The 25,899-nt window shown below is 34.4% G+C and overlaps 1 protein-coding gene across 19 annotated transcripts in view; it reads left to right on the forward strand.

Annotated features, from left to right (window-relative positions):
- GPHN (gephyrin) overlaps window positions 1–25,899 on the forward strand; it is a 279,302-nt gene that overhangs the window by 165,300 nt on the left and 88,103 nt on the right. For 14 of the 19 annotated variants that reach the window (XM_084521331.1, XM_084521346.1, XM_084521348.1 and 11 more), the window contains 4 exons: window positions 4,118–4,184; window positions 11,010–11,282; window positions 12,570–12,677; window positions 18,526–18,660. In XM_084521331.1, the coding sequence (XP_084377457.1) occupies window positions 4,118–4,184; window positions 11,010–11,282; window positions 12,570–12,677; window positions 18,526–18,660 (583 nt within the window). The remainder of the gene's footprint in view (window positions 1–4,117; window positions 4,185–11,009; window positions 11,283–12,569; window positions 12,678–18,525; window positions 18,661–25,899) is intronic. The other 5 variants (XM_084521349.1, XM_084521338.1, XM_084521334.1 and 2 more) reach the window with 1 other exon arrangement.

Below are 25,899 nucleotides of genomic sequence, written 5' to 3' on the forward strand. Positions count from 1 at the left end.
GCAGCTGTCTTTTCACCCTAGAGCTGTGACATTTCAGTGGTGACTGAAGAACTCTTCTGTATGTTGTTCACCAACTGCTAAAATGCTTGTTTAGCAAAAAAAATGGAAAAAAAAAAAAAAAAGATTGATAAATAGATACGTATTGTTGTGTTATTGCTTTTATTCCAGTACTAGCAAAAGCTCTCTGAATAAGTGAAAAGGTATTTTTTCACATGCTTTCAGATCTAGTACATTAACTCCTAAATTTTGATATTTCCTGTTAAATAGTTCTCAACTGATACTTTCCCTGTTGGTGTTTCTTGCTTATCAGTGACACCTCTTGTCATCCTGTATTTGCTTCTGGAGTTAATTTTTAATTTTATTCCTTCAAGATCTTCAGAAATGTGCATCGCTTATCTATGATAGATCTAGTAATATCAATGCAATTCATAAGTCAGTCTGTGATTACATGTCATTTCAAGGTAACTAAAAGGCAATGGCTGTTACAGTTTTTGTTTTCTCATTGCATAATGAGGGTATAACAATAATTATGTTATAAAATTATAAATAAAGCAGGAAGTTCAAATTTGTTTGAGATTTTGTATTCAGATAGTTGGATTTTTAAAGGACATTTAGATTTGAGTTTTAGTAGTTCAACAAAGTATTTCAAAACTTCTGTATCAATTTGTGTATCTGAAAGAGCAGCATTACCAAGGTAACAGCTTCAGATTCTGTCCAAACTAGCAAGTGCTTTCATTCTTTTATTTGATGAAATTTTAACATTGTAAGTTGTATATTTTGAAATATTTTAGCTGTTCTGTTTCTGATCAAGAGAAAGATATCCATTTAGATGACACTGAATAACCAACCTTGGTTTAGGATATGGTGTGATCAGGATGTCTGAAATGCTTTCCAGAATGCTGGACAGCAACCTGATTCTTTTATAGATAGAGCAAGAAAATATTCCTTAACCTACAGCCACTTTCAGTAGTCATTGACAACCATTACAGGGCATAACATCTCTGTGTATTTATACTGAAAATGTTTTACAAATGGACTTCATGCAGTCATACTAGGTCTTAAAAATTTCCCAGTGAAAACCTTTACTTCAGGCATATATGTAATCAGCATGCAAAGGGTTAGTATTTGTATAATATTCAGAGCATAAAGTACATAAAAATTAAAATAAAATACAGCATGATGGTTTCTTGTGCAATCTTTATTCTGCAGGAATTAACGTGTCCTGGGATTAAGTTTTTTATAGAATTTCTCTGCACTTGTTCAAGATGGAAGGGGGGACATTCAGTTTTTGTTGTGGTTGTCCTCTGTGTAGTCCTGTATCATTTGGGGTACTCTTTATTCAGGATCTTCTCTGAATGCAGACTCACTTCCTCTGGGATTTTTATTATATCATTTTTTACTCTAAGACATAAATTAGTTGCAAATTGTTATATTTTCTTAGAAAATTCTGCAAATTGAGGTAGTTTTGTTATCCCCCTTTTACAATATGAACTAAGCTATATATTACAAGTAGTCAAAAACATACACTAATTTAGGGCACACACTTTGAGAAATGTAAATCTTAATTTTTCAGAGTGTTTAGCTTTAAATGTCTCTTGTCTCAAGCTTAGCTCTCATTGACTTAATTTTGAAATTAAGTTCCTATGGATAGTCCTGCATGTAATTTACTCAAAAAAAAAGCAAAAAAAAAAAAAAAAAAAAAAGAAGGCAGAACTTTACTATGCAACATTAAGCTGACACTTCTGTAAATCACCTGCAGTTTGGGAATTCATACTGAATTTTTTCACTTGAACTTGCAGTAATTTTTATAAGGTATAGTCTGTTTTTCCTGACTGTGGACCAGCTTTAGAAGGTGGTAGAAAGTGCTGGGTTATTTTGCAGATTTGATTCACAGATACTTACTGACAAATGAAGAGTCTCTGAGATTTATAACTGGAATTCTGACCCGAGTTCCGTCAGGGAGTATCTTGGAGGGTCATAGGTCTTTCAGTGTTTCCTCTTTCTCTGTGACCTTCCAACTGTTCTTGTCCTAGAGTTAATCTCTTCACATGATTTCTTATGCAAGTCAACTATCTGTGCAGTTGCAGTCTTTAAAAAGCCTCAGTACCCCTTGCCCATCAAAACTTCTTTCCAGTGAGATGTGTTGCTTTTGTTTTTATTTATTTTTTTTTTTTTCCCAAAGAGATCGTGTTCCTCTCTTCTATCTCTGCATTCGATCTGTATTTTCTTCCCACATTCATTTTTTCTGTCTTTCTCTCTCATCTTGTTTTTTCTACAGGTCCTTTACTTCTATACATACTCTTTTTTTGTCAGACTTCTCAGGATTTTCATATGATTTATGTCCAATGCACCATCAGGCTGAGGATAATGGGATCCACAGCATCTCTCTCAGTTGTTCCCCATTTTGAGGAAGATCATTAATTTATCTCTCACATTACCCACAACGTACACACCCTTGGTGTGTTTCTATGTTGTTGCCCACACACTATTTTTTGCAAGCCATGCAGTTCTTAAGTATTTTTACTTACTTTTGCATGCTGTTGTGAGAAGCCATTGGCAACCCCATTTCTGTCTTAAGCCATTAGACATCACTATAATTCCTCAGTGGATATTTCCTGTTTCCTTTATTTTGAGTCTGTCATAAAGTGTAGTTTGACTACTGCAACAAATGTAAATGAGCACATTTTTTTAACTCGAGTTCCTCATCTTTGTTTTGCGGTAGAGTTACATTCAGTGACCTGGAATTCTTTCTTAACTTAGGGTGTATAATGTGTAAGAAGCGTGTACAGGGGAACAGAGGCTTGGAGTCAGGCAATATTCAAGCTGACAGTTGAAAATAAGACTTCTCTTCAGGTTGGTTTGACTATGATACCAGAGGTTCATTTTATGGCAGAAAAATCATCTCTGTGCTCTTTAATTGTAAGCATTATGACAGCTGTCGCTAGAATCCTTGCTATCCTGCTAGAAAATGCCATGCTACCAATAAAGGATAATAATCACTAGGAGTTATTTGTAGAAGAAGAAATCCAGGGAAATTGGCTGCTCTGAGATTCTGGTAATGCTCTATATATTTTTTTTCTATTCTGTCTTCAATTATGGCTCATGGTTTTAGATAAAGAGACTGTGTCACTGTGTAACAACACAGTTTCTCTCAACATAGCTTCTGTATCTTTGTTGTTTGGTTTTATCCTTTCATTTTTTCTTAGCTTTATATCCTAGCCATGTTTTTTTCACCACTAGTTTGGTCAACAGTGGAGAAAAGCAAGATGTGCTCTGCTGTTCCTCCAGACAAAATCTGGGTCGTTTATGTATTGTTTTGTGTTTTGGAAAAAAAAAAAAAAAAAAGAAAGTAGCTAAAAGGAAGAACAGGCAAACACTAAATGATAGAAAGGATAAGAAAAACCACATTCAGCCCTTGATTGTTTAAGTTCAGCCCTGCATCAAGACCAAAGAAAATCCCTAAAGACACAAAGTAAAATAAAATCTTCATTTTTGATAGCTATTTTATTTTAATTTTTTTTTCTGGAGTTAGGACAGAGTCTTGGGAAGAAATAGATTTGAATTGCATAAGTGCAATTTTCAGTTGAGAATTACTTCCTTCCGTGCTTTTCTTATGTGGTATCTTAAAAAGAAAAAAAAAATAAAAAAAGAAAAAAGGAAAAAAAAAAAGGAAAAAAAGCATTTGAATTAATGCAGCCAGCATATTAGCATGACTTAGTGTTTTTTACCTATCAAGTGAAATAGTGTCTGATACCATAATTATGTTACAAAGGAACCCCAAGTTTGAGTAAATAGTGACTATATCAAAGAATGTATTCGGTGCAAGTAAACAATAAAATTAAGGGAGATACACAGAACTAATAAATAAATAAATAAATAAATAAAGATGGAAATCTCTCTGGTGTTTACACTATCATTTAAATGTTAGAATTTGTCAGTCTTGTCAGCTTCTCCTGAGCTGTTTCATAAGAACACAATCAGCAAATATTTTTAGATGTTAAAAATTGATTTGACAAATTCTGGTAAATAATAAAATTTATGTTAAATATTTTCTTCTTCTTTCTACAGTGGAGAAATTTCCATGCAAAAAATTCACTCTGGGTTTCTTTCTTTTCAGACCTGTGTGTGGAATCAGAGGGAAAACTCTCATAATTAATCTGCCAGGTAGCAAGAAAGGGTCACAGGTAAGAAGTGTTCTTACTGATCTGCTACTGAGGACTGATGATAAGTACCTCTCATTGTTCTGAATGGTAGAAAGTACCTACTTTAGTTTTACAGAAGTTAACTGAAATGCATATTCACTAACACACCATCTCTCTTGGTCAGGGACAACACAGTACTGATCTAATTGAAAGTACTGTGCGACCAGGACAGAATTACTTTTAGTACAAGAGAGTACTTCACTGTAGCAGGCAGTTGTAATGAATAGTTTAATGTTCTTTTACACTTCCTCCTTCTTTTCTAGTCAGCCTATTCCTGATCTATGTGTTTTCTACAGCTTCCAAGAAAGCATTCTTTTTTGCACAGAAGTAAGAAAAAGGCCTAGTGTATGGTAGAACTTGCTGGAGTAAAAAGAACATTCCCAATTTTGGTCAGCAAGAAGGGAAAAAAAGGAACATCATTTTTAAGTGTATGAGGATTTTTTAATGTTTTGGATATGTGTGTCAGACTTTACGCCCTTCACAGTTGGTTTTCTTCCTACGTTTTGTTCAGTTTGGACAGAGAAGTTAGGCTTTATTTTTTTGTTCATGCTTACTTTTTGACTGCTTGGTATTAATCGTATACATATGTATTATAATCTGAAATTCCTCCTTTGCTTTACAGATTTATGACTATTTATTGGTGCTATTCTTTTATATTGCTATTGAAAAAGCATTACTATAACAAATCAGAAAAAGTTAGAAAAACGTGCAGGTGACAAATCAGAGCAGACAACATCAACTTCATCTTATGTTTCTTTGTCTGTGTCTGAAGGATTGCCTACTCAAACTTGTGCCGGGTATATGTATATACTTTTGTTTGAAATGGGAAAGATTTTATCTTTTCCAGTGCATGCAAAGGACCTGTCACCCCTGTTTTCCTGTATTCTTAGTGTATGGAATTTTATGAACTACATACCTTAAAAGACTTCAAGGTAAAGCTAATCATTTGATAAAATTCCCTATGAACACTGGTTTCTCAGTTGTACAGCTTCTTTGCTTTTGCCCTCAGATTGTCTAATCCCAGTTTAAATGTAGTTAACAGACAGCTCATGCCAGGTGTGCCGCCCTCACATGGCATTCTGTGGCAATGGCTCTGCAACTTAACCATCAGCATCACACCACTGTCTTACATGTATGTAGTTGCACAAAGGATCCGTGATCTGTATGCATGAATCATAGAATATCCCAAGTTGGAAGGGACCCATAAGGAACATCAAGTCCAACAGTACCATCTCCTTCTCATTTAAGTGCTTTCTTCTCTTCTTCAGGGAAGAGGCTATCTCCCTTTTATCCATTAAACCTATAAGTCTTTCAGATGCTTGGTTGCCAACACTAACCAGCATCTGTGTCTTTCTGCCCTCCAAGCCACTTTTCTAGGATTACTGTCATTCAGCTTTGCTATGTTAGGATATAAGAATACTTCTTGTCACTGGGAATTGTAAAACATTTCCCTGTGCCCGAGAGGATTAAGGTACTACAGTAAGTTTGTTTTAGTGTGAAGGAGAAAAGAATGGCAAGAGTAGAAAAAAGGGTGGAAATTTATTTTGCTTTTGAAAGGAATAAAGAATTTATATCAGTAAGTTCAAGTATAGAATGAAAATTCTAGCTACTGCCATCTCAGCTATTCAATACAACTCATTCATATCTCTTGATTTTCCTGCTGCCCATTTATTCATTGCCAAACGGTTGTCTAACTGGAAATATTTATGCTTCATATTGAGCAAGGGCTTGTGTCAGTGCAAAAATCTGCTGTTTGTTGGAGATCTTTATCAAGGTGCTGGCAGTCATTGTGCTAGTCATCCTGAAGGAGAGTAACTAGAGTTAAGGGTAAATGTCCAGATACTGTATTAGGTACTTTGTGATATAGGAAATCAGGGAATGTAGGGGGACGATAAACGTACTGTCAAGATACAGCCATGGTGCCCAGCTGGAGATCAGAGGTTGGGGGTAATGTATAGACCATATCTGACACAGCAGAGCATTTGAAGTGCTTTCAGTTTATCATGCATCTGTTCCTGCATAACCCATTGCAAAAAATACAGTTAAACAACAGTTCCCCATCTGTAACCATTCTCCAACTTTTCAAAAGCTTTTCAAGGCTGTTATCGAAAAGTCAGAATTGTATCAGTCTTGATAGCAGCAATCTTTCTTCTCTAAGAGAGAATTCAGTTAAAACAAAACCTGATTCAATGCCTAAATTTCACTCAGCCCCACAACAATGAAGGTTGGCCTAATACTTTCATATGTGTCAGCATGTATGTTTATGATGCTTATTGCCAAACCATCTTCTCAAGTTTAGCAGCTCAGCTTCAGACTTGCTTTTGCTGAAGGAAATAATTCTCACTGTTGTGGTGATGATCATTTTAGTGGTCAAATAATCTTCAAATAAAATAAATATAAATAAAATCAAATAAAAATCAAATAATCTCTTATTGTGTTATTAAGGCTCAATCTTTCCAGTGGTCTTTCTGTTTGCATAGTTGGCTGATAGATCCAGAAAGACAGCCGTCTCCACATACACCCTGCTGAGCTGGATAGTGAGCTATACAGCCCGATACAGATCTGCTAAGGTAGATTCCCCTGTCAATCACGAGAATCAATCACAAGAATCACTCTCCAGGGCTCAGTATACGTCAGTGACCTTGTTGAAAAACGTCTTCACCTCTGGCATCTAACAAATGCATACCAGGTAGTTTATCAGTGTCTTCTGAACCATTCACTGCCCAGTCACAGAGGGAACACGGTACTGATGTGCTGTTTGGCAGCACAGCCCTGAAGTTGCTGTTGCTTGAGAGACTTTTGTCTAGAGAAATATAAAGGATGTTTATAGGGTCTCGCACCTGAAAGTTGAAGAGGAAATACTGTTATCTCAAGCAGACATTACAGATTTTCAGATACATTGTCTACAAGTTTCTGTTTAGGGACTCAGTAATCCTTCTTTGATTCTATGGTTCCTTAGAGTCTTTTTAGGAAATCTAATGAGATTCTATAATTGAAAAAACAAATGAACAAACAGAGAAAAACCTTAAACTGCCTTCAAAACATGTACCAAGCATGGAGGATTGTAGGGTAGGAGTATAGCTACTTGAAAGTCTTCCAGTGATTAGTCAGAAGACATATCTATGAACATAGCAATGGATCCCACATCTTAGAGAACTGGTGCACTGGTAAGTCTATACTTTTTTTTAGAAGTCTGTCCATCTTTTATTGAATTGTGAAAGAGGTGAAATAGCCTGCAATCTCTGATTCCTGTAGTGCTCAGTAGACTTCTAACATGCTAGGTAGAGAACAAAATGTCATTTTGTGTCCTGAGGCACTCAGACTGTAAAGATAGGTAAATTGTAAAAGGAGAAGGAGGAAAAGGAATGAAATACATTAATAAGTATTTTAGCAGTAGTTCAGTATATAAGTAGTTAATAAAAGAGGTAATTCTGCTGGAGGGAAAAAATGCTGTATGATTTTGTTATGTAAGCAAGATTTTTATAAACCGATGATTTATTTGTTCCTGTCATGATGATAATCTCTTCTGTCACAATTTATTTTAATATAAAATGTCTTAAAAATAGGAGGTTTCAGAAAGGATTTTTAAGATGTGTAGTATAGAAAATGGTTCTATAACAGACTGGATCACAGGAACCAAATAGGACAGGTTGTTACCAGGTATTTGTCTCATTTCTCTTTTCTTGCTTTCAAATTTCCTTTCCGTCATATTAATATAATTATGTAAGAAGCTTATATAAAGCTGTGAAGTTGCATCGCTATACATATTTCATTAATACGATACTAAATATTAATAGAAAAAGACAGCAGTGTAAATATCCATCTCAAAAATGGACACAATGCAGTATTAGTTTCCATTAAAATGGAAAGAGTTGAAGACCAGAGCAATCTGATCTGAATGTGTAAAACTCATTCCCTCTTGCTGTATAAATTTCTCTCTTTTTATGAGTGACAAGTGCAGATTTCACTTAATAAAAGGATAGGCGGGTCTCCTTAGGTCAAAACCCATACTGTAATTGAAGTAGAAGGAAGAAGGCCACTGCAGTAACCTCAGCTGAAGCTTAGGTTTGATCAGAACATCTGCATACAAACTTAGAAGGAGTCTAAGCCTTACAAAGGAAAGAAAGTATAAGGGACTGCCCAACTCAAACTATGTTACTGGAAATGACAAAGGTGGAACAAAATCAGGGAGTCAAATTTTAAATTGTCGATGCAGGTTTTAATCTTGTAAATAAGTCAAGTCATTTCTGACTAATGAACTCTCCTCTGTCTCATAAAAAAGAAAACACTCAAGAAGTCTGCACTTGTCATGTTAATATTATCATTCCTACCTATACTTCTAGTAGCTAATTAAACGAAACATTTTGGTAGGCTCTTGATTTTACATAAGGCTAGCATAGCACAACAGCGAGGAAAAAGCCTTGTCATCCAAAGCAGCCCAATTTGTCAGTGTTCTAAATTCATCATTTGTAGCTGTAGCCCTAAGTCTTTGCAGTCACCAGAGATGCTAGGAATTTCTGCTTGACTTCAGAGCAGCTCTGGGCTCAGTTGCCTGCTAGAATCGGGAGCATTCTTTGCAATGCTGCTCTGGAAGATGCAGGCGATGCCAATTGTGTGTTCTCCAGGGAACTTGTGCAGCATGTCCCACTGAACCCACATTTGTAGAATACTTCCATTTTTGTGTTGTTCTAGTCTGTTTCGTTTCATTCTAGCCTTAAAAAAGCTATTTAATGCTGTGAAAAGGGGCAAAGTATGAAATTACCAGATGCTCATTGAAATCATTGGGTCTACGGCAATTTACATAATTGTACTAACAATTGCTTAAAACAATGAGTGTTAGAAATAGCATGAGCTTTTAGAATATTTCTTGGGAACCAATTAATCAACAGTTAAGCCAACAAGGCTTTATTTCAGTGGTAGGAGTGGGGAACATACTTGCTAATGAGTAAATAATTAATGTACATTTTCATTATTTTTAGTCAGTTCACAGATTGTTGTGCTCATTTACCATTTGCTTGAGGTCTGCTTTTTCAGTGAAGTAATGATGGTTGTATACCTCAGTGTTTTAAACCATTTTAAAAAATAGTACTCTGGAGGCTCAATAGCTCTGAGCTTTGCAATTACATTAGAAGTTATATTTCTTTATTACATTTACAAATAAATTTTTAATATATATTCATTATATACAGCATATTATGCTCATCCAGCTTACTCTAGTTCTTCAGAGTGAGAAGTTGAATGTTTATAGAATTCATAAATCTGTGAAGTAGTCTGACTTTTCATTATTCTTAAAGGTGTGATTAAAAGATGGTCTCTTATGTAGAAGCTTTGAGGAAATAGAGTGTTTGTGAGTCATGTTTTTGACTTACAAAGTGGCTTATATAAATTCTAATAATCTCTGACGGATGGTTCGTTTGCATAATCATTTTTATTTATTGAAAATACTTGTTAGAATATCTGCTTACAAAATGTTTAGCATTGTTTATTTTCTGGACACTCTAAAATCTTGGATTACAATTTGACAAGTCTTCCGTATAGTTGAGACAAAAACAAAAATGAAATGCAACAGAAAGAATAATGTCAGCTTTCTCTGTCAACTTGTATGTTCCCTAACTGCACTGCCATGGCAATTAATTGCTGGGACCTTGCTATCGTTTTCCCGTAATTTAATGTATATATGCAGTCTGCAGAAATTACATGAAGAAAACTTTTTGCTTGAGGTGCCTGGGAGGAGGATGAGAGGCAAAAGTCATAAACTGAAGAAGGGGAGAATCAAAATGGATAAAAAGATAAAGGAAAAAAAATCACCTGAGGATAATTAAGCATTAGAACAGGTTGTCCAGAAAGGTTGTGGAGTCTCTGTTCTTCAATATTTTTAACAGTTGACTGAGTGCATCCTGGAGCAACCCATCTGAATTCAGTATTTTCATGGTGTCTGAAGGTTCCTTGCAACATGAATGATTCTTGATTCAATGAAATACTAGCATACTTGAGCATCAGAGGTAGCTAGAAATGTGTACTCCCATTATGGAACAAGAAGAACAGTTACACTGTGCCTGTGTTTTTGCACTCTCCAGGCATATAAAATAAAACAAAGTTTATAATTGTTTTTAAGATGATAGAGTAAGGAGAGTGTTAGATCATGTGTGATCATTTTTTTTGAGATATATAAAATTATGATGACATCAGTGTAGTTTTTCATTGTCATAGTCTACAGGATAAGTCTACAAATAAAAAATATATAACATTATATAAACATATAATTATGGAAACCATTATGAAATATTCTCTAATTGTGAAAGATTATAATAGAAATGATTTGAGGCTAATAACCCTGCAGGGATAAAGTTAATGTTTTTTTAATTCTGCATTTTTGTAGCATTCTGCAAACTGCTATGAACTCATTTCTGTATTATGTACTCATGAACATTTTAACTCATTTTCCTTAGTTTTAATCCAACATTAGCTTAATTACAGTAGCTCTGACTGTTGTACAACTTACTATATTTGCACAAAAAAATGATGAAATATGTTTCATAGTTCCCAGTTCTGGCTCTATTTTTTGGGGGGGGTTGGTTTGTGGTTTTTTTTTTTTTTTTTTTTTTTTTTTTTTTTTTCTGGTTTTGTTTTTTGTTGTTGGCTTTGTTTTCCTCTCAGAACAATTGCAATTGCCCATTTAGGGTTTTATTTATGGTCAGGTGAAAAGATGCATCTAAATCCCAAATATCCCTTGGGAGCAAATCTGGAAAATCCCTATTTACTTCTGCAGTAACTTTTCATAGTCATTTCTCTTCTTGTTGTGCATAGGAATGCTTTCAATTTATACTGCCAGCCCTACCTCACGCCATTGATCTTTTGCGGGATGCCATTGTAAAAGTAAAGGAGGTACACGATGAACTAGAAGATCTACCTTCACCGCCACCTCCTCTTTCTCCTCCTCCAACCACCAGCCCTCACAAGCAGACAGAAGACAAAGGAGTACAGTGTGAGGAAGAGGAGGAAGAGAAGAAGGATAGTGGAGTTGCATCAACAGAGGACAGTTCCTCTTCACATATAACTGCAGCAGCCATTGCAGCTAAGGTGAGTCTGGCTTGTTTCCGGAGAAGACCCTTTAGTTTCAATCTCAGGTACTTTCCACCAATATTCATTGCATGCTAAGAATATACACTGATGCCATTATGCTTAAACAGATGTATTTTAGATACATTTTGTAGAAATATAGCCCCCTAAAAACATATGAATCCTATTTCAGAAGGCGATCACAAGTTTCAGTGGAAGTTGCGTTGTTCATTAGCTTGATGATAACATGCATTTTAATGATACCATTGTGGTGTGACAGATTATTTTTAGTTTTCTTTCTTTCTTTTTTTTTTTTTTTAATTCAAACTATTCACACATGAATGTGCAAAGTTTAGCAAGTGGCAAGGAATTAAAGAATTACAGCAAGATTTTCTAAACTATATTTTCCATTTTGAAATTAGAGTGTTGTTTTTTGAAAGCATTGATAAAAAAGTACAACTAAGTAGCAGGTTAAGTAATAAGCTATCCAGTCCACTGCATTCCAATGTGCATGTCTATGTAACACATGTAAAATTCTGCCACAAATTAAATACCATGACATCTTCTTTACAGCCTCTCTGTAACTAGTAATTGTAGATCAACTTTACTCAAACCAAAATAATAAATTTGAGACTACAAAAGAAAAAAAATAGATCACTCTTGCAAATTATTCTGGTTAAAATTGTATCTGTTTTCCAAAGAAATAACAGGTAATTTGTAGCAATATGTAGATACTTACATTTTTTATACCTTCAGTTTTCAGCTAGAAAGACAATGTATTCCTGTGTTTTTGGAAAGTTTTTCTTCCAAATTAATTTGTTCTATATTTACTCCACAAGCTGTACTTTTATTTCCTCTTATGGGAATTGAAATTCTAAGTAACTCAAAATGCTAACAAACAACTTCTAAACCAAAGCAACAACATTCCAACTCCAGAAATGTGAATTCAGGTCTGATACATCTTGACATTTCTAAGACAGCTGCAGCTGGAGATCATCTCCTCATTTATAGAAAATCCTGATTACATATGTCTTTACAGGGATGAATTAAGGTAATTATCACTTTCAAGTTTCAGTTTTTATTAATGCAAATTTTAAATTTGTTAATTTCTTTTATCATAGGCAAAGACAAGTAATCTGTGCAATTTTTAAAGGCAGAAAATACCTGAGATCTAAACTGTCTGTGTTCATGTGAGCTTGGCATTTCAGAATCACACCTGTTTTCACGTCATTCCCTTTCAGTCATTTGCTTGTATAGCCTCATGTTTTCCTGTCACTGTATTCATAGCTGTTATGTGTTGTGCATTAGAAGCATCCATCCTACACCAGTTCAGCAGTTATCATGGCAAAAGGTGAACAGCCCATTCCTGGTCTCATCAGTTATTGCCATCACGCAGCAGGCAGTGCAGGAGAACCGGTAAGATGCACTTCCAAGAGGCTTTTGCACTAACAGTAGCTAAAAATACACAGCCTGCCTCCTATTCTTCTGTGTGAATAGACAGTGTTATTTATTTTATTCTAACACATACACATCAGTGCTGTCTTTTAGAGAACATGCTACGGAGAATATTCTTAAGATGCAGAGCTAAACAGGATAAATATATGCATTGTGACGGTTTGAATAATTTTGCTGCTGAGATAATCATTGCTATAAAGCCTTTGTTTCTGTTTAGTCATCAACTTTATCATCTAATATACTCAATTATCGAATGTAATTAAAATAGTCTCCTAAAACTGCTGCTTTAGAGCTATGAAATTCTGGTAACTTTTTCCCTTTGGCTTGCTTTGCTTTGCTTTTTTCTTTCAATAGCTTGTTTGTCAATATAATACAACATTGGTACTGGGTGTTCATCTCTTGATGAACATCACTTACAGTTTCTCCTTTATTCTTGTATTCCATTTAGAAGTAGAATTCTCAAAAACAGAATAAAAGACTTGAGTCAGTATACAGTGAGCTCTTGTTATAGATAACTGAATTTTAGTGAATAGTAAGCAACTACTTCAGTACGTGGTAGAAATTACTTAACATATCTCTAGCTTTTTGTTGGACTTTACCCTGACATTATAACCCAAAGGTGGTAACTCAGGCTCTAATAAAATACTATACATTATTTTCCATCTCCCAAAGATTTAGTCTAAGCTTAAATCAAGATAGAGTAATGGGCTCTAGTACCATCACGAATTCATACCATATTCATAATTGCAGGTTAGAGAAACCCGAGGAAGGCAGTTGGCCTTGAAAAGCTTGTGCTGTTGGACCAGTTCATTCCGTGCCAGCCAAGAAACTAAGTGCAGATTCTTAGGACAACATCATTAGTTTTGTTGAAAAGAGGTTGCACTTTCTTTTTCCATTAGTCAAATAGTAATTTAAACAACCAATTGAATAATGTAATCCCTCTGTATTTAAAACATGATGACCATGCCTCTTAAAAAGTCATTTAGAAAATGTGAAGACTTTAAAGATGATGCAGCTAATGATAAAGCTATATTACCCACATACATGCGTACATATGCGTACACATTTATTCCAATAGTTTCATTTTTTTCAGCTGAGGTTACTAAACTAGTATTGGCACTGCATTCTTCAGTATCACTAAAATAGTGAATTTGAGCTCTCCAAAGTGTTCTATTAAGCTACCATCCAGGCTTCTGTGCCCTTTTGCAAATTAGTCTTACACGTGTTATAATCCAAATTTGATCTTCATGCACAGAGCAGGAAGTGGCTAGTTTTTCAGAAGTTTTTTTCCTTTTTCTGTGCTTTTAAGATGTTTTTATTTTTGTATAACAATCACAATATTTAGCATATACGGCTTATTTTCTTAATACCTTGCTAGCACTGCCAATCTTTATTCAAGTACTGGGAAAAAGAGGAGAGCTCATTTCTTTTCCTTTTTCCCCTTCTGGTTAACTTGTAGTTCTCTAAGCTCAGAACACAAATATTTAGACTAATTTGAAACTATTTGTGAAAAAGGTGGTAAAAGATAAAATTTTAGAAGTAATGACTGACACATATGGTGGATATCTTTCTCTGTCCACCATTTCTCATTCCTTTCTTTCTGTCGGTATGTTACAACAGTTTTTCCATTCCAACTAGCTGTAGACAGAAACTATTTTCACCAAACTTCAGTTCTGTTGTACCCCATTTAGAATTTTGAAGCATCTACCCTCTGTTACATTTGTTTGAAAGTGGGAAAGAAATCGAAAAAAATAGGGAGACAATTATACACGCTCAGAGTGTGTAATAATAATTACCCAAAGCACAATGATACTTCTGCCCTTCCTTATTGCAGATTTTCAGGCTCCAGAAAACTCAAAAAATCTCTTAGGCTGACAAACCTCCTTAACAAGATTAACAAAAAGCTGTCTGGACTAGAGATACACATTACCTAAGTTTATTTTTAAAGAACAAATTACTAAACGTGAATAAACTGAGTAATTCCCCTTCTCACATAGTATATGTGCATAAAAATACCAGTAACATTCTGTTATCTCTGTCACTTAATGAACGGTACGTATGCATTTTATTTTTCGTATATTTATGTAGATGCACTGTACGTATTAGTACCATCTTTGAAATCAGCAGGTTATGGTGGTTTAAAGAGAATCTTAATACTGATTCTAGCTATGAAATACATTCTGCTATCCCACTGGAGAAGTGAATCTCTTAGGAGCAAAATTTGTAACCGTAAGCCAGCCTAAATATCTCTGTGAGATTTTATGTCTGTGAAAGCTTACAAGCTGAAATTTAGATAGGTTCTAGATAGGCTTTATATTGAGATTTTTTATGGCAATTGTATTTTTGGTAAAGATAGTGATTAGGGAATAATCCACATTCAAAGGAAATGCCTGTAATCATATTTTCCCTTTATCTTCAGCATCCTCTGCTGAGTGTCCTGGCTTAGGTTTTAGCTAAATTTTATTTTTTTTTCACAGCTGAAAATTGTTACTCCATGTGCAATTCATTGGAGACTGAAATTGCCTCAGTCATGGTTTATTTTCGTGTTATTTTGAAAAAATTGAAACCAGATAAAGTTTTAGGAGCAGTGATTGAAGGATATATAGGTATAAGAAAAACAAGAGCTGCATGCCTGAAGGAAATGAGACAATAGGTAATATCTCAATATTCTAGAGTGATCAGAGTAAACTCCAGGGAGAATTGGATCGTGGTATCATTTGTAAAAGCAATATTGTGTTTCTATTGAGGGATGCTAGAGCGTATAAAAGATGTAGTGGGCCAGTACCCAACTGTATCAAGATGCATGCAGCTTTTTATCAGAGGAGGATAAAGAAAAGGTTTCTTATTTGAAGAGTTAAAACTATTTCTTCTTTTATTATATCTTCTTTGGTTTATGCCTTTATCATTTTTTTCTTTTTTGCTAAAATACGGAGTTTAAAAGGAAGCATAAAAATTTGTAGGTAGTGCTGGAGCTTTGCCAATGTATAATTTAGAGATGTCAGCCCTTTTGCATATTTAACATTTTTAAGATGGAATTGCAAGAGAAAAGGAGAATAGAAGGGAGATGGTGCCTCTGAATACAAACGATATTCTCTGCCTGACCAGAATTAAATATCCTTGTTCTCGCTTTCCTCTACTTATACCACGTCTAAGATCCCATTTGCAAATCAGAATACTCCAAGTAGAGGCCAGTTAGGTACTGTTTCTGGAGAGGAAAATATCCCCAGAATAGTCTTCTAGAGTGAAGAGAAACTCTATTGGCTTCTTAATTCATAGTGGAAATTGTAATACGAGTTACTTAGCATTGAGAGATCCTCTGAAGAAATTCTTTATATACTAACAGAAATTGGCAAAAAATACTGTCAGTCTAGAAACACAGCAGTAGAGCAGAAAGCAGACAGTTGGTGGTACACTGAGAACAAAACCTGTTTCCGTACAGCTAAATTTTAAACATGAGAAAATTTAATGTATGGAGGAGGGTTTAAGTGAAATACGGTCCACTAGGTATAACTCAGTATCTCTAAGTCAAGGTTGCCAAGTTAGATGTAGTTGTTTTTTACAGATGAAAGGAAGATGAGGGAGAAAAATTACATAAAAAAGCAGTATTTAGTGATGTGTGCCCTAAGATTGGTCATTTTAACTGCACAGGAACAGTGCAACAAAGCTGCCTTAATATCCTAACATTGACTCTGAGGATTCAGCAGGTTTTAAAAGCTCGGGTTAAAGCTTGTGGCATTTGCAAGATAAATTGGGACTTAATACCTTATTTCTAATGCAGGTGTGGAATACAACATGAACATCTGCTTGACACCAGTCTGAAAAAGGATGAGGGCATGAGTATCATATTTGTAGACAGTAACATTCCATTAAATTTTACATTAGTGTAATATCAGTCTCGTGACTGAAGTAAGACAATTTGTCTGCTTTTAACTGTTGCCAAGGTCTGAACAAATTCCTGAAGTAGGTTTCAAAGATGCTATAACTTCCCCAACTGTAACAGCTTTGATATGTCAATTAATATGCAAAACTTGCAGACCATTAAGAACATCCCATTCTGTTCGTGGGAATACATATCCATTTCATTTTCCTGCTCTTTCAGTACCATCCCTGCTTTTTCTCCAAACCTCTGTAATTAGGGATGGCCCCTGTGACAAGAAATCCTGGAAGGAGGTATTTTCCAGTGGCTTCTATTTGTCCTAAAGCCTTACTAGGCAAAAATGCTCAGAAATGCCTAAATTCAGATGCAGTATCTCGATTTGAAAAAAAATAAAAATAAAATAAAATAAATGCTGGACATCCTGGCTGGAAATGATTAAAGTTGGTGGTTTGGCTTGTCACTGGAGCTTCATTTCTTCCTTTCTTTTATTATGCACTACTGCCATGTCCCCCAGACATATTTCAGGTGGTTCTTTTCAGAAATTGAACATCAGATTAAGCTAATAATTTCTTAATAAGACCTTAAAATACGTGTCTGTATATTCAGATTCAGAAATCTGAATTTGGAGCTAATTTTTTTACATGTTGTAATAGAAAATTAAATTGCAAGAACAATCTGATGTCACAAGTGCTACCTCTGAAACATAAAGAGGTTAAAATCTTGAAAACAAAATCAGAATAAAACTCTGTAGAGAGTGTTCTATAGCAGAATATCTGCTTGCTGCATTTTGTATGTAGAACTAATGTTAGAGATCAGTTCTCCTATATGAGGTATTTATAATTTGTATGTCTTATCATTTTACACAAAAGAATAAAAAAAAAATCCGAATCATGTTCAACTGACAATCTAATCCATTTTAAATCTGGTGTGATATCTGCATGACAGGGCCCACATACTGCAGTAATAAACAGCAAGAGACTTTCTAAGATTCATTGTGTTAAAGATGAGAAAAACTTCATTCTTAAATGCCGTCCCGTACCTCTTTTCTTTGGAACTAGTGATAAAACTGAACAGAAGAGACAGAAGATTTCAAAAACGTAGTGATGTATGCACTTTAATTACCAAATATAAGACCACTTTCTCATTGTTGTGAGTTGATGTGACTCCATTTAATTAAGAAGCTTAATAATACCCGCTAAAGGATCTCGCACTAAAACTCCATCCTAAAAATATCCGGCCTTCTAGTGAAAGTAAAATTAAGTGTAATATTTTGTGAAAACAAAAGATTGATTTCTTTTCCCCTTCAGAATACATTTCAAACACAGGCAATGGCTTTGGATGGTGTTTTCTAGTGTTTTTGCCTGTACTTCCTTCAGAGAGGCCTGCAGCTTTTACCAACACAAATTTTTACATGAAGAATTTCTGTACCTGAAATGAACTTAGTACATGGAATCAAGAGTATTTACACACTGCATGCCATTTCTTCAGAGGAGATCAGTCACTGCTAATAATTGGGTTTCTGTTTGCAATATTAACCCCTAGATAGAGAATGAAAAGTCTGCCTCCATTCATGTCATGGTAGAAGTGACCACTGGTCATTGTTGGGTTTGAAAGGGTTGAGTTTGAGTCTTAGGAAGAAAAAACATTCTTTTTATTATTATTTCCTTTTATATATTGTAGTATACCTGATTCAAAGTTCTTCAGGACCAATAGTGCATTCTGTGTTACTTCAGTTAACGTAGGACCTTACGTATTTGCAAGGGGTTTGTTACTGAAGTTATGAGAACATACTGTTCCCACTACCAGCACTGCTTATAGGGAAGTGTGCAAATTGAGAAATGAGGTATTCCAAAAATTTTTTTGAAAGAAGATTTTGAATAACATTTAAATAAAATATTTTTTGACCAATAATTCCATCTCTCTTTTTTTAAGATTCCAGATTCCATCATCTCTCGTGGTGTTCAGGTGCTCCCACGTGATACAGCTTCCCTCAGCACTACCCCTTCAGAATCTCCTCGTGCCCAGGCCACCTCTCGTCTCTCCACTGCATCCTGCCCAACACCAAAAGTAAGTACATTTATGCCTTGCAAACTCCATTCTCAGACATATAACTTATCAGATTAATGTATTGCCTCTGCTGAAGAAGGTTGGTTTGCATGCAAGGGATGTATCATTTTAAGTAATAGATAAATCGGAGACAGTACTTTATTCCACATGTACTCTTGTACAGTTTAGTACAATTTAGTGGGTCTACCAACATGTCATGGTTACTGAAGATGAATGTTATCTCCTGCAATATCAGTCATGAATGTAAAATTGTTAACACCTTGAATGTCTTTAATATATCCCCAGGAACGTAGATAATCCTGCCACTGAGTAACAACATTAAACAAGTAGTATTTTGTTGACAAAATGTATGTGCAAATTTTTAGCCTGAGATGGGGCAGTTCTCTGCCCCACTCTACTACTGATCAGTTTAAAACAGTTTCAAAACAACCAATGTTGCTCAAACTTAGATATTTGCTGCCTGACACTTGGAAACAAAAAACAGCCTAAATTGACTAGAAAGAAAGTTTTAATGCCAACCTTGTGGGATTATTATTCAGTTCTTACTGATTATACTATACCATTTAATCACTGAGGTGACCTCTATTACGTTCTCTTTTTATAAAACTTTTAAATAGTTTATGTCAAAGACTAAGGGAAATGACCAGTGGCAAGGCCTGTAATGTCCACCTTCAGCAGAATTCCTTTCAGCAGAAGAAAGCTCTGTCAGAATTCACTTTGTGTTCATGTCACAAAGATCTTTCTATGGCACCAGATGTAGATGTACTAATAAACTTGTAGCAGATGGCAAACAATAACATTCTTCCTCATCTAATATGTTATCCTTGAAGATTATTCTGCTTGCTAAAGTGATTGCCAGCATCTGCTAGTTCTTCCTGCTGTCTCATTCTTTTCTGTTAGTGAACAAGATTTACTGGCAACAACCCATAGAAATGTTTAAATGTTTTGCTTTAATCTATGGGATAATGTTATGCTCACCTTCTCTGTAACAGAATCAAAATTATTCTGATGGACAGCATACTGAACTTCATTATATAGTCTGCTCTCTTAAGAAGATGTTCAGTGAGTTCTACCTGCAGGTGGTTCATTCATTTTTACTAAAAAAAATGCCAATTGTCTGATGGCTAAAATTAGGGTTTATTACGTTAGAAAACTGGAGCCAAAGAGGAATACAAAACAGAGAAACTGCATTGAATTTTATGGCTCTTGACAAAACAGAAAAGTCCAAAGAAAACAAAAGGAGACAAATAACAAGCATTAAAAACAGACAGTGCTATTGCTAAGAAATAGCTTTAGGTTAAGCCTATGTGTTTTAAGGAAGGTATCGTAATGGGAAGGAGTGAATCTTACCTATTGTGAAGCAGAATGCACTCCTCTAGACTATTTTCAAAGATTCAGAGATTACAGAAGGAAATTATATGAACTTTGATATAAAGTAATAAGTCTGAAAGTCTTCTTCGGGAAATTAGTCGAGATGAGCTCTTGCCATAATTGGATCATGCTTTGGCATTTCATATTAAGCCCTATTTTTCAAGTATTACTGCAAAATCAGATTTTGTTCAAAATATATGAGACCACACCACTTCTAAAATAGAAGTTGCCATGAAACATCAAAGTTGTCTAGCTTTTCTGTGATGTCTTCCAAAAGTAGGTAGTACAATCTGCTTTAGGGAAAAAATAAGGAAAACCCAACTGTTAACAGCAGGAAAGTAAATGTGAGGGATAATCTTCTCTGTTCCTATTACTTAAAGGTTGGATTTTGCACAAACATATAAGCACCTTTGCCACTTAGAGAACTCTTTGTTCGTTTTACTTATTTTAAGAAAAGAAAACTCCAGTTACTCTTGTTATCCTTTTGTTTGGTCCTTTTCAGCACTCTCAGGTTCTCAAACATCATCTGAATTTGTCAAGAAATACGGTTCTTTTATATTCTTCAAGATTGTCAATATGTCTAAGTGTCTTCACTTACTATGTATTTCATTCTGGATCCTAGCTTTCTAATAATGCAATATGAATGCAATTTATACTGAACCTCTTGATCCACAGATTCACACAGTAATGAGACAAAAAATGAATTGCAGTGCAGCATCCAGTTGATATTCCAGGTTGTTGTATTTTTTTTTCTTTGATCTGAAAGAAAGTATTTTTTCAATATTCTCACCATCTGGTGTAGGAACTTGTTTCAGGCTCCTAAACATGTATATATGAACTCAAAAGAAAAAAGGAGAGGAAGTTTCAGCAAAAAACAATTCAGTTTATATGTATTTTGAGTGGTGGTCTGGCCATAAATCTAGTGGCACGAAATTTTTTTGTGAACTACATATTCCAGTTTATTTTGTTGTACCGTTTTCTTGTTGTATTTTTGTCCTAAATGTACATAAACCCTTACATCTCTCTTACTGAATTTGCTGAATAGCAGAAAGTTGTGTGTCCCTCTCAGAAAAAAATATCAAGCTTCTGCAATGATGGGAGCACCTATATTGAATAAATGTAAGTAGCAGGTTACTAATGCATGTCTGTATTGGAGAGAAGGTATGGGAGTACTCATTACTAATACTCTTGATTGATCTGTTACGAAAAGTCTTCACCTTTTCATAATGATAATGTTGTTTATATATACACACAGCATTTAGACATGCACAAAATACAATATTTAATTGTAGGTTTCTTTGCTGTTGATACTTTGTCTTCCATGTTTTCTGAAAATCTGTTTATAACAAAGTAGTAAATGATGAATAGTGAGTTTGAACCTGTGTATTTCAATCAGTCTTCAAAAGTTTAATCCCTGATTACAGGAGGAATCACTGTAACCTCTTGGGAGGTCAGACAAATGACAAATACATCTTTTCAAGACAAATTTCAATTGGGACAACTCTGTCTATTTATAGATACATCCCCAAAACTAAGCAGACTTGCTTTTGTTAGCTTCTGATAAATCTCTGTAGAACATCTTCTTTGTTCTGTAAATTGCATTTGAGTTTTAAGCAAAATCCACTGTGGCTCAAAGAGCATTTAAAACATATTTATAGTGTAAGGATTCAGATAGAGAGGCAATCTTAGTTTTACTCTGGGGAAAACTGCACTAACAGTTCTCCCTCTTTCATTTATTCAACCATAAAGTTGATGGTGATTGTGACATTTTTATCTTTAACACTATGGTTTTGGTCTTTTTAAAGTTGTAATGATTTTTCAGCAAGGTTAAATGAATTTGCTAAATATTCACGTGACAGACGTTTAAGATGACACAGTATGGCTTGCAAGATTTTCATGCAATTTCCAATAGCTGCTTAGATGATAAGATCTTCCTGTATTTTTGAATATTTCTGTGGGTGCCATTTTCATGAAGTTAAATGCAGTGGTCTTTTCAGATACAAAAACAAAGTACTACACAGTGTAAAATACCTACTACAACTATCAGGAAATTTTGCCTAACGGTGACTTTAGGGGCTTTTTTAAAACTTGTGGCACAAAATTTTAGACCTACAACTTCAGATAACTTAAAAGAATATATCCTGATCAAATGACCAAGTCATTGCTTCAAACTTCCAATTTTGTTTGACTCTTAGGGGTGATATTAGTATAAAAGAAAATTGCAGCTTTCAAGTTCAAGTCTTTCCTTCTCCCCTATGTAAATGACACAATCAATTTTTAATTTTTGCCATTGCTGTGTGTCAAAGTCAAATGAAGCAGATATAGAAGACCAAGGACAGGATTTAAATTATCACCAGGAGTACATTTCAGTGACAAAAGGTGTTCAAAGTATTTTACTTTGCAAGATCATCAGTCTAACTGATGTTCAGTTCTTCTGCTTCAGTGTGCAAAGTTTCTTTCAGCATTATCTTTGATCATGAAGAATCCTAAGAAACTTGTTATGGTACTTTTAAGATGAGAGTGATTGGTTTTTAATGCTTTTTTTTTTTTTTTTTTTTTTTTTTTTTTTTTTTTTTGCTGTCTTGCTACTTCATTCCTGACACATTATATTCTGCTTAAGAAAAATTATCATTTTTCTTTAGTTTAGTTTCTGGTTATCTGTCCTAGCTATTATTTAGTACTTATACTGAATGAAAACTTAATACACTTAGTGGTATTAACATACCAATTACTAATATTTGTAGTAATGAGAGAGAGCTTTTAATTCCTACATGAGTCTCTAAGCTCTGTTTGAGAACTAAAGAAAAGGAAGCAAGACTGCTTTTCAAAGTTTTCTAGATGCTAGCAGAAGTCATCTATCCACCGCTCCAAATACACCTTTGTAGCATAATACATTTAATTCTGCTAATTGATCACTTTCTTGTAGCTTTCTTCTAATAAGAATGGTTATCTTCATCATTCTTATGTTTACATTCACCTATAGACCTACTAATGTAAAAAGTATTCTATATTTGCAATTTTTGTCTATATAAATGTTTTAGTTGAAAAAAAATCCTGAAATGAAAAAAAAAAATCAGGAAAAGAATCATTAAAAAAAGGCAGGCGAGCATTATTCCTGTGAGGAAAAAAAAAATAAGTATCTCTATCATCTCTCATACTTTCTTCCACAGAAAAATGATGCTTTGAACACCTTCCATCATGAACCATAGCTTTAATATTGAACCTAGATATTGATTCAAATTTTCCCTACAGTCAAATGATCTAAAAACTAAAAGTAAATATAATTATGGTTTGTGTTCAGTCTAGTGTCATGAATTTTAATATACAACTATTATGTGAAGTAATCAGATAGAGAAGAAATAGAGTTGAGAAGATGCTTTTTTATCAGTTACTGCTTTTTCAATAGAAGAAAGGTCAGGTTGCTTACCACAAATCCTTAGTTGATGAGACAGTGTTCTGGTCATGATCTGGTAAGATGTAGTTTTATCCATAGGGTAGATATTTTGTGTAAATTGGATGAGATAAATTTGATATTTGTTATTATAATGCATACGATTTCTTCTTAAAACGATCACCAGATTGAAAACAATATGGAAAGTTTGTGAATATATTTTAACATTTGTTCACATATGCTAAATTCCCAAGAAAAGTTTTATTTTTTCTTTTTTAGTTATGAATTTGGAGTTCACGTATGCCATTGTCCTTTCTGCCTAGAAACTTGAATTTAGGAGCAAGTGCTCTGGCATAGTTATCTTGCTGTGATATGGTCAAGGAGCACAGGAAAGTGCAAAGGATTTTTTAAATTGTTAAGATGTTCTAAGTAGATGAAATCACACTGCAAGCACTGCAAGGGTTCCTACTTTTTCTTGTAAAACACCTGTTTGTAGACACACGAGCTTAATTAGATATTTAATCCTGCTAAAAATTCCAATATTTCCTTGATTATTTCCTCTCATTTTTTTTCAATATGTATTCCAGGCTTACCAAAAAAACCACAATAGTTATATAGTGAAAAGAAATACTGGGAGAATGTATAGTGGAGTAGAAATTAGCCAGGGTTGTTTACGATGAGGAATCCTGCTTACTAACACGTGTCAATCTAATGTATCCTCCAGTGTATCCTATCAGCATTTTTCAAATCCACTACTGATTAAGAGGCAAGAATAATTTCCATATAGAAATTACCCTTTTTTCCTCATTTTTAAAAGTGTGCTGTCCTAACAAAGCATATGGATGATTGAATCCTAAAAAGTTTTATTTTTATTTTATATTTTGTTTAGGAAACCTGATTGTTGTTCAATAAAAATGCAAAATGCCACAACGTCAAATGCGATACACTGTAACTAAGAAAGAAGCAGCTTGGTGTGCTTGGGATATCAAAAAAACAAATATTTCATAAATAATAAAAGCAAAGTCTACTAAAATCCTTCCTAAAAATAGAAGATTCACTTTGTAGAAAAGTTGAAAGATATATGGGGTGAGTTATTGTTTGTTAATATCAAAATAAACCCATCAACAACTTTCTGGATAGCCAGAACAAAGACTTTTGTCATCAAGTTTAACTGAACATTGAATTTCAGTAGAGGTACTTTTTTGACTTCAGCTTAGTGGTGTTTTTTTTCTTGAACATTTATTTTTCAAGTAGTAGCATATTCACCCGTATACAGAACCTGCATTAAGTCATACAGAAGCACCAAAATCCATTTGCCTTCCTTGTCTAGAAGAGCTGGTAGAGTAGCTGGGAATTGGTTTTCTACACCAATCTAGTAAATCCTGAACAATTGTTGAATTCGTGGAAATCAGCTTTCAGATCTGTTACAGAGTGATATGAAGATGCTCTAATGTGTAAAGTATTTCCTACATTTGTCTTTCTTAGTAACCAATGGCATATTTTAGCAAGCTGCAGAATACCTTTTTTTTTGTGTCTAGTGAAACCTCACATCAGAAATACACTTTAGAGTCTATTCCTGAAAATAATTATTTTTCAAATTGTAACTATTCCGTGTGTGAATCTGTCCAGAAGAGAACAATATTCCAGTACAGACATCCTAGCTTACTCATGCATTGCATGAGTTTTGAACTATGTATACTTACGCTTCATCAACTTGTCAGCTCCTCCTTGAAATGGTTTTCAGTTATCCTTGGGAGCAAGAGTTTTTGCTCATTACTTTGCTTTCTTCAAGTGCCAAGTGTTGTTGGTTGTTGTTTTTTGTTTTTTTTCAAATCCTGATAAATTCAGTTTGGCACTACTTTAAGAAAAGGAAAAGACGTGCATCCTTCTCTGTTAATTTCCTTATCCACACCTCTACAGAAATATTTGCTATCTTCATTTTAATATATCTAGGTCTTGTCTTGTCACCAATGCTTGTTGAGATCTTTCTGTGCCTGGTGACCATTTTGTCGTCTTTCTGGAGCTGATCTCTTAGATCATTACTGGCCTCTTGGAGAAATTAGTTCTTATTACCTGTGACAACTGATTTATTTTTGTTTCTTCGTGGAATATGGTTTCAAAAGTAAATCTATCTATATGCTGAATTTTCATATAGCCACTTGTTCTGCTTGTAAGATTTTGTTTTCCACTGCTTTTTCAGTACCTTAGTCCCTGCTAACTCTGTAATTTCAGCCATTTATACGCTAACCTGACTGTAATCATCAGCTTGAGTACAGGCAGGCTTGCTTCTGTTCCTTCACTTACTATTCCCATAATAAATAATCCACATCATTTACCGCTATGGATGTTTTTTGATCAAAGGATCAGAAATTTCAGAAACATTGTTGCAAGGATAGACCAACAATCCTCTTCTCATGTTTTCATTCTTTCTATCATAAATCATTTAGCAAAAGTGTAGTAAAGTTCAATGCCAGATA

Source organism: Aythya ferina (assembly GCF_964211825.1).
Source record: "Aythya ferina genome assembly, chromosome: 5".
NCBI lineage: Eukaryota > Metazoa > Chordata > Aves > Anseriformes > Anatidae > Aythya > Aythya ferina.